This window comes from Pteronotus mesoamericanus, unplaced genomic scaffold (genome assembly GCF_021234165.1).
Source record: "Pteronotus mesoamericanus isolate MK-2021 breed Mesoamerican mustached bat unplaced genomic scaffold, CSHL_Meso_final contig_90, whole genome shotgun sequence".
Classification (NCBI taxonomy): Eukaryota; Metazoa; Chordata; class Mammalia; order Chiroptera; family Mormoopidae; genus Pteronotus; species Pteronotus mesoamericanus.
Window position 1 is genome coordinate 24,697,543 of NW_026555277.1, and position 13,553 is coordinate 24,711,095.

At 38.7% G+C, this 13,553-nt stretch overlaps 1 protein-coding gene across 2 annotated transcripts in view; it reads right to left on the bottom strand.

The window, feature by feature from the left end:
- PLCL1 (phospholipase C like 1 (inactive)) overlaps positions 1-13,349 on the bottom strand; it is a 307,752-nt gene extending 294,403 nt beyond the window's left edge. The window contains exon 1 of one of the 2 annotated variants that reach the window (XM_054585880.1): positions 12,942-13,234. In XM_054585880.1, coding sequence (XP_054441855.1) covers positions 12,942-13,184 — 243 coding nt within the window. In that variant the 5' untranslated portion in view covers positions 13,185-13,234. Of the gene's footprint in view, positions 1-12,941 lie in introns of both variants that reach the window. The other variant, XM_054585881.1, reaches the window with a different exon arrangement.
- Between the last annotated feature and the right edge of the window lie 204 nt (positions 13,350-13,553).

Here is a 13,553-nt window from a genome sequence, read left to right on the forward strand (position 1 = left end):
CTCTGCCTGGAATATTGTCCCTTTTTTCCAATTATGACTTATGAAGTTTTATACTTTTAACAGCTAAGATAGACGTGGACATTTGCCCAAATATAGAGATCAGTTGAATCAATTTTCCCAGAATTTTCATAGGTATATTCTACTCACAGTCAAATCAAACACACAAGAATGTTGTGAGAACCTGAAAATTGTCCTTCAATTCTTGTGAAGGGTATATTAAGAATAAAATCCAGAAATCTGAATCCCTTCTTTTTAAATCTTATGAGGTCATAAAAAGTTGGAAGATATTTGTACCAATTCTCCCATAATTTGCTTTATGATTTGAAGAAGTCAGTTTATATATCTTTAAAGAGGTGGATTCAACTATTACGAGGTAGACTCTAATGATTTCTTCACTTTAGTTTTATATTAAAGTTTTATATATGAAAGTATAAAAAATATATCATTTAAGACTACAAATGCATTTAGAAATAAAAAGTCCTAAAATCTGTAAACTAATTGCTTCTCTTTTAAAAATGCCACCAAAAAACTAAATCTTAACCAGGGGTTAAGATGTACAAACTGGTAGTTACAGAATAGTTATGGGGATGTAAAGTACAGCACAGGAAATAAAGTAGCCAAAGAACATATATGCATGACCCATGAACATGGACAATAGTATGGGGACTGCCGGAGGGAGTTGGGGGTGCTGAGTGGAGGAGGCGAAGGCAGAAAAATTGGGACAGTTGTAATAGTGTAATCAATAAAATACAATTTTTCAAAAGTAATATAAAAAAAAAGGAAAAGAAATAAAACCTGATGCAAAGCTGTCCACATGATCAGCTGCTCCATCACAAGCCAAAAAAAAAAAAACAAAAACAAAAACAAAAAAAGCCAGTACAGATAGAATCAAGACTATTAATCAACTGATTTTAAAAATAGAAAGTTTATCTTGGATTATCTGGGTGAGTCCAATATAATCACAAGGAACCTTAAATATGGAGGAGGAAGACAGAAGAGTTAAAATGGAACAAGGTAGAAAATAAAAGTTAAGGTGGTGTGATGTGAAAGTCTCCAATAGCCATTGCTGGCTTTGAACATGAAAGGGCCATGATCAAAAGAATGCAGGCAAATTCTAGGAGCTGAAAGGAGCAAGAAAATGGCTTTTCCCCTAGAACCTCCAAAAAGAGTAAGAAACCCAAACTTCCAATCTAGGAGGTGTCCCAACACAATCGCCAATTATCTATTGTTATTTCATAGATCCCTCTGACTTCCAACTTTAGTAAAATGATGTACCTGCACCTAGCTCAATAAATGGTGGCTGCCTTTATTGCTTTATTGTAGAACAAGGCAAGGTTGAACCACCTTAACTTTGTTTTCTGCCTGGCCTCATTCCAACTAGGTCAATATATTATTAAATCATTGTTTGTTTTTGGAAATATGGGATACAGGGGGTTGCAGTTTTGGGGGGATAAAGAAAATAGGAGGGAAATTCTTTCCTCCCCCACCCTCCACTACCACCCTACCATCCACTCACATACTTAATAGCTGTGAGACTTGAAACAAGCTTCCATACATCACAGAGCCTTTACTCCCTCATCTGTAAGGTTATAAGGATAATAATAGCTATATCTTATTTCTAAATATCTTATATCTAAAGGCTGTTATAAGAAAGATAATGTAAGATCTTGGCCCTGTTCTACTCTGGACCATGATATCTTAAAAGAACCCTCTATCCATTATCTATCCATTGTATCATAAGCAGTCTCTTTGATGGCTCCCTGAAAGAATGGGAAAGATGCTGAACAGCCGTGCTCAGTGAAGGGGCAGGATTAGAGAACAATCTCTAAGCTCTACACTTCTACAATACTGTAATTTAATAATTAAGCAGTCTCAAGTTGTTGGAATATACACATGTGAGTTGTACTTTTTCCACAACTGTTCCCTCCCAACTACGCCATCTCAGATCCATTTGGCCCCTATATACTCCAGTTATTACTAGTAGATCACTCATATTCCATAATGTTTTAGTATCTTTCAGTTATTGGAAGAGTTCTTTCAAGTCCTTAAAAACTCAATCCTATTTATTTTATAACTTTAATTCCTGTTCAATTCAAGGTCTTCTTTGTACCCCATAGTCCCCAAGGCAAGCTAGGATGGTGATTGTAGTAACTGGGGCCAGGGGTGGGTTTACTTAACCCGTTGCTCCTTTTTCTTCCTTCCTGCACTTCCCTTCTGTGGTTGAGCTGGAAGAGCGATAGGAGAAGCTAAGATCTCCGCATAGATGGGCCCAGTAAGGATATTGCCCTCCACAATCAGTTGGTTTTCTATGCTCCTCAAGCTAACACTGAACTGAATTGGATTCGTCTGTAAGGCAGGCATCCAAATGCTGACTCTGCTGATTCTCCACAGACTTTCCTGCACATTCATCATATTGGTGTTAGAGATCTAATGTGGACACTGACCTCTTCCTTCCTCTCCCCACCCAGCCCCCATCCCAGCCTTTTGTTTTTAGAGCTCCCTTTGCTCAAATGGCTTCTTTGGGTAGGACACCAGCAAGGTGACTGGCCATCTTCTATGTGTACCCTTTCTCCACATTTAGGATGGCATCGGCAGCTCTGCTGATCCAGTGACTCATTACCTTCTAAAGAAGAGATGAGCATGATTCTCACCTTACAGGGAAACTTGGTGGAGAGGTGACTATGGGATGCCACCACCATTATCTTCCAAATCTTTACACATGATTCTATGAGACCTTTCTCCCTCAGCCTCAGAAAAAGTCATGAGCTACTCCCCTGACAAAGAGGAAAGTGGAAGGAATAGGCTGTCTCCTCGAATGACAACCCAGTTCCAGGGTTACCTCTTCTCTTCCAGTCCTCCCCTTATTTAGCCCGGGCAAGAGGGGTGGGCAAAAGTAGAAGTGAAGGTCGCCTCTCTGTAAGTTCATGGTCCCCTATGTCTGTGCAATCTTAGAGCCTTTTGTTTTGAGCTGTGATGGCTAATTCCAGTATTCACAACTACTTCCATCCTGTTACACCAACTTCTCTGATGACTTGTTTCTCAGAAGCTCTTTTTCCATATTAGTGACCCTGTCATGCTGAAGGTGCAACTATGAAGAATTTCCTTGGACTTCCCAGCAGCTAAGGTTAAGGAAACAACAAAAGAGGCAAAGCTTATATTTTAATACTCAGCATTCCCACCAACAACCCACACCAATCCTTCCTAGATCCTTTCCAGGAATCTCTAGGTTCAAAGGACTTTCTGCCCATCAATTACTGTTAGGTGTGCTAAGGTGTGAGGTGTTCATTACTTAAAAGACTCTCCAGGAGAATCAAAATTTTTTTCAATGAATTCCCAAATGTACAACTTCTGGCAGAATGATCCAGGTAAAGAAACATTTGTTGAACCATTTACCATGTCCATTTATTAATAAAGCCCCATCTGACTCCATTCCCCTCTAGCACGCCTTGACGCTTTCTCTTCTCCCCAAACTCCAGAAATCTCAACTTGTGGTCAAGCCGAACCACAAACACTTCTGAGTATGATTTCTTACAGCCCACGCAGTTACTTTTATGATGAACAAGTCTTTGGGTAAAGACCATCACCCTAGCTGTAGGACAGAAAACAGGGGATCAAAAGGTCACCTCCGTTACCGATTCTGACCTCCAATATGTCTAGCATAAGCGCGCACATACACACACATGCACACACTACTGCATTTATCACAAACCCAGCTTGATCCCATAATAACTGAGCATGAGAAAATATTAGGGAAAATATTTCTTTAAGTTTCATATGTTTGAGAAAAGCCTTGTTATTTTTTTAAGAAAAATCTACTTTAAGAAAATATGACTAAATATCTTACTGTGCAGATACTGCAATAGAAAAAAAGAAGGATGAGGGGAGAGAAAAAGCCAAAGTTTTATAACCTTTCAATAATTTAACCACAGGTAGAGACTGAAGCTGACTTACAAGTGTTTCAACAAGAGAGCTGCCTGTGCTTTAAACACCTGGCCAGTCTCTAGGTGATAAGAACAAGCCCCTGGGCACCATTTGGCCACCACGCTGTATCTCTGCAGAGCAGAACGGACTCATTACCTTCGACATAATAAAGCAGCCACAAGCACAGTAATTTCCTAACATAATTTGAATTTCCCACATATTGACTTTAAAATTTCTACCAAGAAACAATGAATTAAATGATTAAACAGACTCAGTTTAATGGGATTCCACAAGTATTTGCCATATTCCAGCTATGTATGAGTAACTATACCTACCTCAAATGTAATTGGGAGGAAATCTCAATTGTATAGCATCATATCCACTACCACTTAACAAAATTGCAGCTTCCTTGGATTAGAAACTAACATACTCCTTATTGATTTATTGATGCTGGAGGACAAAACTATCAAACTATAAAATAAATCACATTAGGGTTTAGTGATTAAGTGACTGTCCATCCTTAGCTTGTATAAATTATACCAAAGTTGGATCATAAATTCTTGCTTCATGGTAAAGTTGCTCTTCCTATTCAAAGAGTAAAACTATACTAACGGGAGTTCCACTCCTCTCAAGGGAAAGTGGGAAACAATATTAATGTAAAGTCATGGATATTTTACATGAAAGGTTATAAAACTAAGAAAAAAATGTTTTCAAATAAGAGATTTTTTCAAAACTGGTTTTAGAATTTTTTTGTCAGCTAAACTTAGTTTTTAAGAGAATCATAAAATGCCTGCTATTTCATGTACAATAACTAAGTTTTAATTAATATTACTTAAGAGGATATATAGCATAAAGATTAAAAACAACCTCTGGAGCTAGACAACTTGGGTCTATTTACCAGCTCTGACATTTACTACCTATGTGACCTTGCGCAGGTCACTTATCTGTCCGTCTGTAAAAATGAGTAAATAATAAAGATACTCACCACACATGATTATTGTAAGTACTGACTGAGTTAATGCACATAAAATGCTTAGAATAATGTCAGATTCATACTACAAATTATATAAGCACTTGCTACTATTATAAAGAAAATTTCTCAATAGAAAAATCTCTTCAAGGTGTTACTGTGTGTTTTGTCTACTAGATGAAACATAAAAAAGGAGAGCTATTTAATTATTAATATCACTCTAAATATATAATATTTGATTATAACACAGAATCAATAATTTCAAAATATTTCAAAATGGGAGCTTACCAAATGCTGAAGGTATCTTTGCATCTTGTATGTCAGCAACTAGAGACAGCAAAGACTGTTCCTCATCCCCATGCCTATTCTCTCCTCTAAAAATTAGTCACGATAAATGAATAATAAACTGCAAGGTCAAGGATCTTGATGGGCTATGTTTTATGGAGGTGAAGCTTTCAGAGAAGATAAAGGCAGAGAGCACTTCTCTTGGTCTCCTCTCTCTCTCCTCAACCCAGCAGCTGGGCAGACATGGAGGGAAGCACAGCAGGGCAGTTTGCACTGACTCTTCAGGGACAGGTGCCTTTTTCCTGAGCCAGGCCCTAACCAAGCCTGAGCTGTGTGCAGGGGGAACATTCTCCCCCTGCTGACACGTTGCTCTCTGGCCCGAGGGGATGTGCTCCTGAGTGGGCCCACCCCTCATCTTCAGCTGTCAGCCCTGGGAAGTGCACTGTGAACTTTAAGCTTCACGGGCTGTTTGGCCTGCTTTGGTTTGAAATCATTTGGGCCTGAGGGAGAAGCACCAGTAAGTGGTCAGATCCAGCTTTCTAGAGTTCTGCCATGTGAGCTTTGGTCCAAGTAAACTGTTCTTTTGTCTCTTTTTGTCTTTCTTGTGTATTTATCTCCCCCAACACCTCACAGGGAAGGTGTTCTGAATACAATCTTACCATCATTTCTAACCATTAATATTTATCACACAACAATACAAGTTTGCCTACTTTACATATTGCCTTGTGCTTAATCTACTATAGATTTAACATCTTTTTAAAGGCCCTTGAACAGGTCAACATGAAAGAATTAACAAAACAGATATTTCTTTCAAAGGTATTTTAAACTTTTGAATATGGAGTTGTATGGTTATTTTTTTCCTGTAATAGCGACATACTTTCATAATTTACAAATACAAATTAAGAAATATTTGTAAACGCTTATTGATAGGTTAGTTGTTACGTTGTTTTGTTTTGGATGGAGTGTATTATTTTCAAAATTAATTTACCTTTCTTCTTCGTGGGGTGATACTGATAATATAAACAATGATTCGTTTCCACTCACCATGTACAATCCTACTTTTCTCAAAATAACACTAGATTAATTATTAGTGAGATGAGTTAAACTGGTACTGTTGAAAATAAACTAGATTATATCGCTCTTAAACACATCCGACATTAAATGTTACCCGTAAAACCACAAATCGAATCTCATTTAAATACAAGGGACTATTCCAATACTTTGTTACATTGTGATTTTGTTGCCATCAAGTGTTAGCTGAAATACAGAATACATTGTTCAAAACTTAAGATAGAATGTTGTTGTTATAGAACTTGATCATTTGATCCTAACTTTCTCATCTCTTTAGAACATTCGTTAATCACAATAAATTCTGTTTATCATATCCTATTACAGGAACTGGGATACAGAGATAATTAATATAAATAACAAGTATAACTACAAATAAACCTTTTTTACATTACTAAAACACATCAAAATATGAGCTTTTGTAAAACTGACAGATTTTACTATCATAACGTTTACTAATTTATTACTTTAGATATGGATTGTGTACATGCAATAAAATTATTCTCTGTCCCCATCTAATAACTGATGGTTCATTTACTGATATGTACTGAGATCCCAATGGAAAACTCAAAAAGTAACTTTACTCCTAGCTTTCACTTCTGTTTTGTCACTTTCGGCTGGATGATTTTTTTAACATACAATTTTATACATGTCTCTGTTTGGACATCGCTCCTGAAAATGGAATTATGTTTAATGTTCACAGTCATTAAAACTCAAAATCATTCAGGAAGCAGGGAAGACTGCTGCAAGTCTTTCTTTGAGTTATTCTGAGACTTACCGCCTAATCAGTTGCCCCAGAATCACCTAGAAAAATTAATGGATTCTTTGTTCAGTAGCGCCAAAGGTAAAATCAGCTGTTCCCTGATGTCTTTTCATAACACCCACTGTGCCTGAGGTGCTATCTGGCAATATGTGTTCAACTGGCATTTTACTATACAAAATTCCATTACCTGTTCTCTCTTCAGTAAAAAGTGAAAAGCTAGAAAAACAACTATTCAGTCTTCATTGCAATATACATTTGTTTAACCCCTCAAAGGCTAAGTAATTAACTTACACTTTTCGATCCTTAGTATACTTTCCAAGGAAACAAATAGTGTAAAGTCTCATAGTAGTAGCAAAAACTAACCAACACTCACTTCTAAAATCTTTCATCAAAATATTACAAGGCTATTTACCTAAATTTCATTCCTAATTCTCTTAAGGTGGCCAAAGCCACCTGGCCTTGGTAAGGTAGCCAGAGCCACCTGGCCTTGGTAAGGTGGCTCAGTTGGTTAGAGCATCTTCGCACATGCCAAGGTTGTGTGTTCAATTCCTAGTCAGGGCACATACAAGGATCAACCAATGAATATATAAACAAGTGGAACAACAAATTGATCTCTCTCTCTCTGCCCACCCCCCTTCCTCTACCTTTCAGGGAGGAGGGAAGGGAGGGAGGGAGGGAAGGAGGGAGGGAGGGAAGGCGAAAAGGAGGGAGGGAGGAAGGAATAAAGGAAGGAAAGAAGAAAGAAAAAAGAAATCACATCAGCAAGTCACCACAATGAGAAGTGACCATTTCTAAGGTGAAGTGTAACCATGTTTCTATGACAATTTCAGAGAAAGTAAAATACTCTGACTGAAGTTACAGGAATTATAAAACAAATCCACTCCAAGAAGTTCAATGCTATTTATACAGCTGAATCATACCACAGGAGGAACACCCACCAATTGTAGCCCTTGGCACCCCTTAGAGTAAAGGCTAGCCAGCCCCACTGTACAATCAGGTTGTCTCCCCAAAATTCACCCATAAGTTGATGATTTGGAACTTTTAATACATATTTTATAAGTTTTTTTAAAAAGCCTATAAATGCTGATTAATTCCTAGGCCAATCTATAGAAGCCTATTTAACTTATAGTATCTCTAAAATTTTTACATCATTTTTCAGTCACATTTGCATTCATAACTGTCTCTATTAAAAAATGCTTTCAGAGCTCCAATTTAAATTTCCTACTTCATCACTGCAGTGAATAATACATATTCTTATACCCCAGGTATTTGTTCCCCTGTATTATCAGTCCAAAAAAGAGAATATAGCCCTTGCCAAACTCAACTGTCTGCAGGAACAGGGGAGAATGGGCCTGGTATAAAACAGGTGCGCACTCCATATATTGCTAATTAGTAGAACACCTGCCAAACTGACCTGCTTTTAAAATACAGTGCAGCCCTAACAAAATGACCAAAGGCAGGAAAGTTTGCAATCCCTTTCTGGAGTCATCCCCTACGTTCTCATTTGGGGAGAAGGGGCGGGGGGGGCAGAAAAAGGATAATTTACGCAACAAGCTTTGGGACCCAAGATTCAACTCTTCCACTACTCCCTGACTTGTTCATGTTGTTTATAACCTAGAAAGTGTTCATGGATTGTGGAGAATCCACCTAAGACCTCAAGTTCTCAGGTTAAGCAGTAGTGTGTATGAATCCTAAGTCTACGTTGTATCAGTAGTTCTCTGTACCTCCCTTCTCTATGTTAGACGATTTGCTGTGAGGATAAAGTGATATTGTGTATGAAAGCTCCTAGAGTAATACTTTACTCATAGTAGGCATCACTAAATAAGTATGAATAAAATTCCCCTTGCCCCTCTGAGGAGACCTATAATTTTGACATGAGTCAACAGGCACCCGTGTCACATATGCAGCTCAGAAACCCACTATACCAGCCTCACAATGACAAAACGAGACTGGCCGTGTTATAAAATGAGGCAGGAACAGCACTGAGGCCATTAGTTTAGCTGCTTTAGTTCTGGTTTGAACACTCCCCATTCCCAGCTCCCAAACTCTCATCCCACACACCTATGTCCATGACATACAAATGAAAATTTCTTCTAGAGGGTTCATACTTTCATAGAATCAAAGGGAAATGAAAAAAAAGTGCAACCCTTCAGTATGTTACATATAATAGAAGAAAAATCAACCTATTTTTTGAAACACATGCATGTATCTCATTTCTCACCGTCTAATATACAGAATAAGCTACATTACTTTCTATTTCCAGAACGTTAAAGAGTTATAGAGCTATAAACTCTAATCTAAAATGTTAAATATTTTAAACATACAAGTTTGATATCAAGTACCAGATAGACAAATGGTCTAACTTAAGTAGAAATATATTCAAATGCAGAATAGTACATAATTGTTAGATATTATCAATTTTGCATGTAACTAACTTGTCATTTTAAACCACAAGTAATCAAGTAGTAATTAAGATGGAGTCTGTTGCAATAGGGTGGTATACAGCAATGCACTTACCAAAAAACGCAACATTTATCAATGTCAATGCTGTCAAAAATAATCACATAGGACAACACAGGGAAAATGAACAAATTAAAGAGAACCTCATTTCATTCTCATGTTAATTTTTTTTAATTTAAGACTGGTCATATAAGTGAAGAAACACAATTATAGTAGAAAGAAGGCTCTCTGAAAACGTGTAATGATAAATGTTGTCATTGTTTTCATCAGCTAAGAAGGAAATTGTTTTTTCAACTAAACACATGTTTTCATAAATTAGGGAGGGCAAATTTGCCTAAAAACATTCCTCTTAATTAATATACAAGACAGTCTGCTTTCTGGCATTAGAAAGAAATGCACTATTCTGATTCATCTAATATTCAAGTTAATAGAGAATTTGCATTCAAATAATTAGAATAAAACAATGCCTTAATTGGGCTGAAAAGAATTTAATATCTGATGATTTACAGTCTTTCAGTGGTTCAGAGATTATCGTGAATACTAATTATTACTGCACTAAGGCTATTTGGAACAATATTTAATAGTATGATTAACATAAAATGCTCAAAAATCTTTCTTTCTGTTTATGCTTCAATGCTAAATTAAAAGAACTCTCGGCAAAACTATGATGATTGCAGTTTCTGTCAATACAGAACATGTGCTATATATATTTTTATGTGATCTAGACCTTTTTAAGAAACTTTCATTTTTAGTATGCTAAAGTAAACAATCCGTGGGGCAGCAGATTCAAGATGTCAACAAAAAGGTCCCTGATATCAAAAAGGGAGTGAAACAGAACCCATCACCTGACTCTTTCCCCACTGGAAAGGAATGAAGGCCTCTGGAGACAGACTCCAAGGTACCACCACCTATGACCCAGCAGGTTATACTTGAATATTAACTGAGCAGTCTCAGTGACCTTGGACAACCTTCTAGGCATCAAAAATGTTTGGGACAAATCTGAAGATATGAGGCCTGTAAAACTCTAACCATACTTTATTATATAAATGAGGCTTCAATGACTTACCACAGATATGTATAGATACATATACTTATATATATGCATGGAATATTTCTGGAAGGATACAGCTATGGGGGTGGACTATGTAAGTAGAAGTGTGGAGTGGCTAAGAATTTTTCATACTCTTTTGCAACATTTGATTTTTTATTATTTTTTTAATAAAGCCTAACTTTAAATAATAATAATTCACTTCATTTTCTAGTATCTTTAATTTTAAAGACTATTCAGTAAATTCTTATTTTACATTAAATAGGGAAAAGATCAAATTGTTGTCTCCTTCTATTCATGTCCAGAAAAAGAAACTTAAAAATAAAGGGGGCACCATTACCCAGCAAAGACCCTTTTAAGAATATAAGTCAGCACATGGTATAATTTAGACACTGCAAATTAGATTGCATAAATTTGTATATTTCTTACACTCCATTCCTTTTATTTGTTACAACACTATAGAGCCCACTGCTTTTATGATGGTATATTTTAAAGTATCTTGTGATACTTGTTTTTTACACACATGATGACATTTAGTATTAATATCTTAAAATCCAAACTGTGTATTTCCTCAAATACTGTATGATTTCATTTACATGTGGAATCTAAAAGAAAAGAATGAGACACACTGGTAATTGCTAGTGGGGTAGGGAGTTGGGCAAAATGGGTGAAGGAAGTCAAAAGGCACAAACTTCAAGTTACAAAATAAATAAGTCATGAGGATCTAATATACAACATGGTGACTATAGTTAGTAATATTATATTTCATGTTTGAAAATTAATTAAGAGTGTAAACCTTAAAAGTTCCCCTCACAAAAAAAAGAAAATTTTGTAGCTATGTATGGTGACAAATGTTAACTAGACTTACCATGGTGATCATTTCACAGTACATACAAATGTCACATTACATTGTACACCTGAGACTAATATAATGTTGTATGTCAATTAGACCTCCATAAATAATATTGAACAAGAACAAAATGTATGCTTCATAACTGTGATGTATTTTAAGCTTCAAAACAATATGCTTTCTTATCTGTGAATTAAAAGGAAAAAAGTGATTATTCCCTTTTTATCCAAACTTACACTCAGAAAAGAACATTCCACTTCCACAATCTAAAAGTCACAAAATAAGAGAAACTACTACAAGTCATTTGCAGCTACCACCCACTCTTCTTTTATTATAGAAATAACCCTGTTGGTCTTAAACTTTCATGTGTCAGTGTAGGGAAAATCCTAGACCATACTTGAAGCTAGGTGAATGTATACTGTGGGTGCAGTCTACCCACAATGACACTGAGGGCTTTAATTTAGAGCTTTAGAAAGAGACAAGCATTAGGTGGTGGTTACACAGTTTAAACCTGAATGAGGGTTTTAAATGTATTAGCACACCATGTATATTGAAGAGTAAGTTCCAAGTCCATCTTTCACTAACATCTTTGACTATATGTATATGTGTGTATATATATATACATCAGTATATATAAATATAAATATTCATATATATGAATATATATAAATTCCATACCAAAATCAATTTTATTCTCATATGCACATGATTACTCCCACGTTATGCCAAGAGGCCCTTTTCCAAAGCCTGTGGGAGAGCTCTGACTTCCAGGAGACCTTACCCAAATGCCACGCATCCAAAAGATGAAATCTCAAACAGGAAACAAGCCCCAGGTGGAAGAAAGACAGAATGAGATAAGGGAGAGGCAAGGCTTACAAAAATCTTGCCAAATGAATGAAGAGAAACCCAGTCTGGTAGTTGACTGGTCAGGAAGCATTTTCCCTAGTTGTGGTGGAAACCACCAGGAACCGGGGTGATGCTTAAGGGATCGATCGTTTTCCGGTCGCGCTTTCTGAAGCGCAGAAACTCTGGGGTCCTCCATCTATCTGTACTTTGCCGAAAGATCCACTGAAAAATCTGCCTGCCTACCTGGAAACTTCATGCTTCTTGGGATTTCGGGACTGTCTGAATCTAGAAGGTTTTTATTTTCACTTGAGGATAAACTGTGCATTTCCTTTACTGTGGGGGGGAAAGTTAATCTTTCGCTGAAGAGCAGTGCACTACCATCGCGCGGGTCTACAATCATATTGAGTCCTCCCCTTCTTCTTCCGTCAACAGTTCGGTGCAGCTTTCGGAGAAAATGAGGAAAAGCATCCATCAAAACGCAAAGACGCGCAGCGGAACTTTGCCTCCGCTGTCAGGGAAAAGAAGGGGAAAAAAAAAAAGTCACTTCTGCTTCTCACGGCCAAGAGCTGAGTGTGGGAACCTCCGGACGAGGAAGGAAGGTTTGGTAATGAACGACGTAGGAGAAAACAATGCTGAGCCTGCGATGCCTCCGGACAGCGCACATCCTGCGGGGGTCCCCAACCCACGCACCATACACACCCCTGCTCCCGGGCGCCGTGGCTCCACTTACCTTGATGATGCTGCTGCGCCGGGGGGTCGCCCGCGCCGCCTCCAGGAGACTAGCCTCGCTGTCCGCCGGGGCCCCTGCAGCGACCGGCAATACGACCCCGCTGCGACGGTCCCTGGACCGGCCCCCAGGCGCCGCCGCCACGCCGTCCCCGGAGGCTCCGTCCAGGCCCACTCGGGGGTCGTCTTCGCCTCCGGCTGCGTCGAGCATCGCGGGACCCTCCCTGCCAGCCGCGCCCTCGGCCATGGCGGGGTGCGTTTCGGGCTCTCGGGGAGGAGACTGCACGCCCAGCCGCGGAGTCCAGCCGCCGGGCACGGTTACACTCAGGCACCGAGAGGCGGCCCCGCCAGACTTGGTTTCACCGCCCGCCGGCGGCGGTGGCTGCAACTTTCTGGAGAGGAGGCATCGCTCGGGTAGAGACGTCCGCAGGCTTCAGTCCAGGAGGCCGGCGGTCCGCTGGGGGACGGCGGCGGGTGTGGGGAGAAGAGTGAAGCGGAGGGAGAAGGAGAGGCGAAAAGGAGAGGGAGGTGTCCGAAATGGGATGCAAACGGCCGTTCTGCGCCAGACAAAAGGGACTAGGCGTCTGGCTGGGCGGCCTCCGAAGCCGAGACGCGC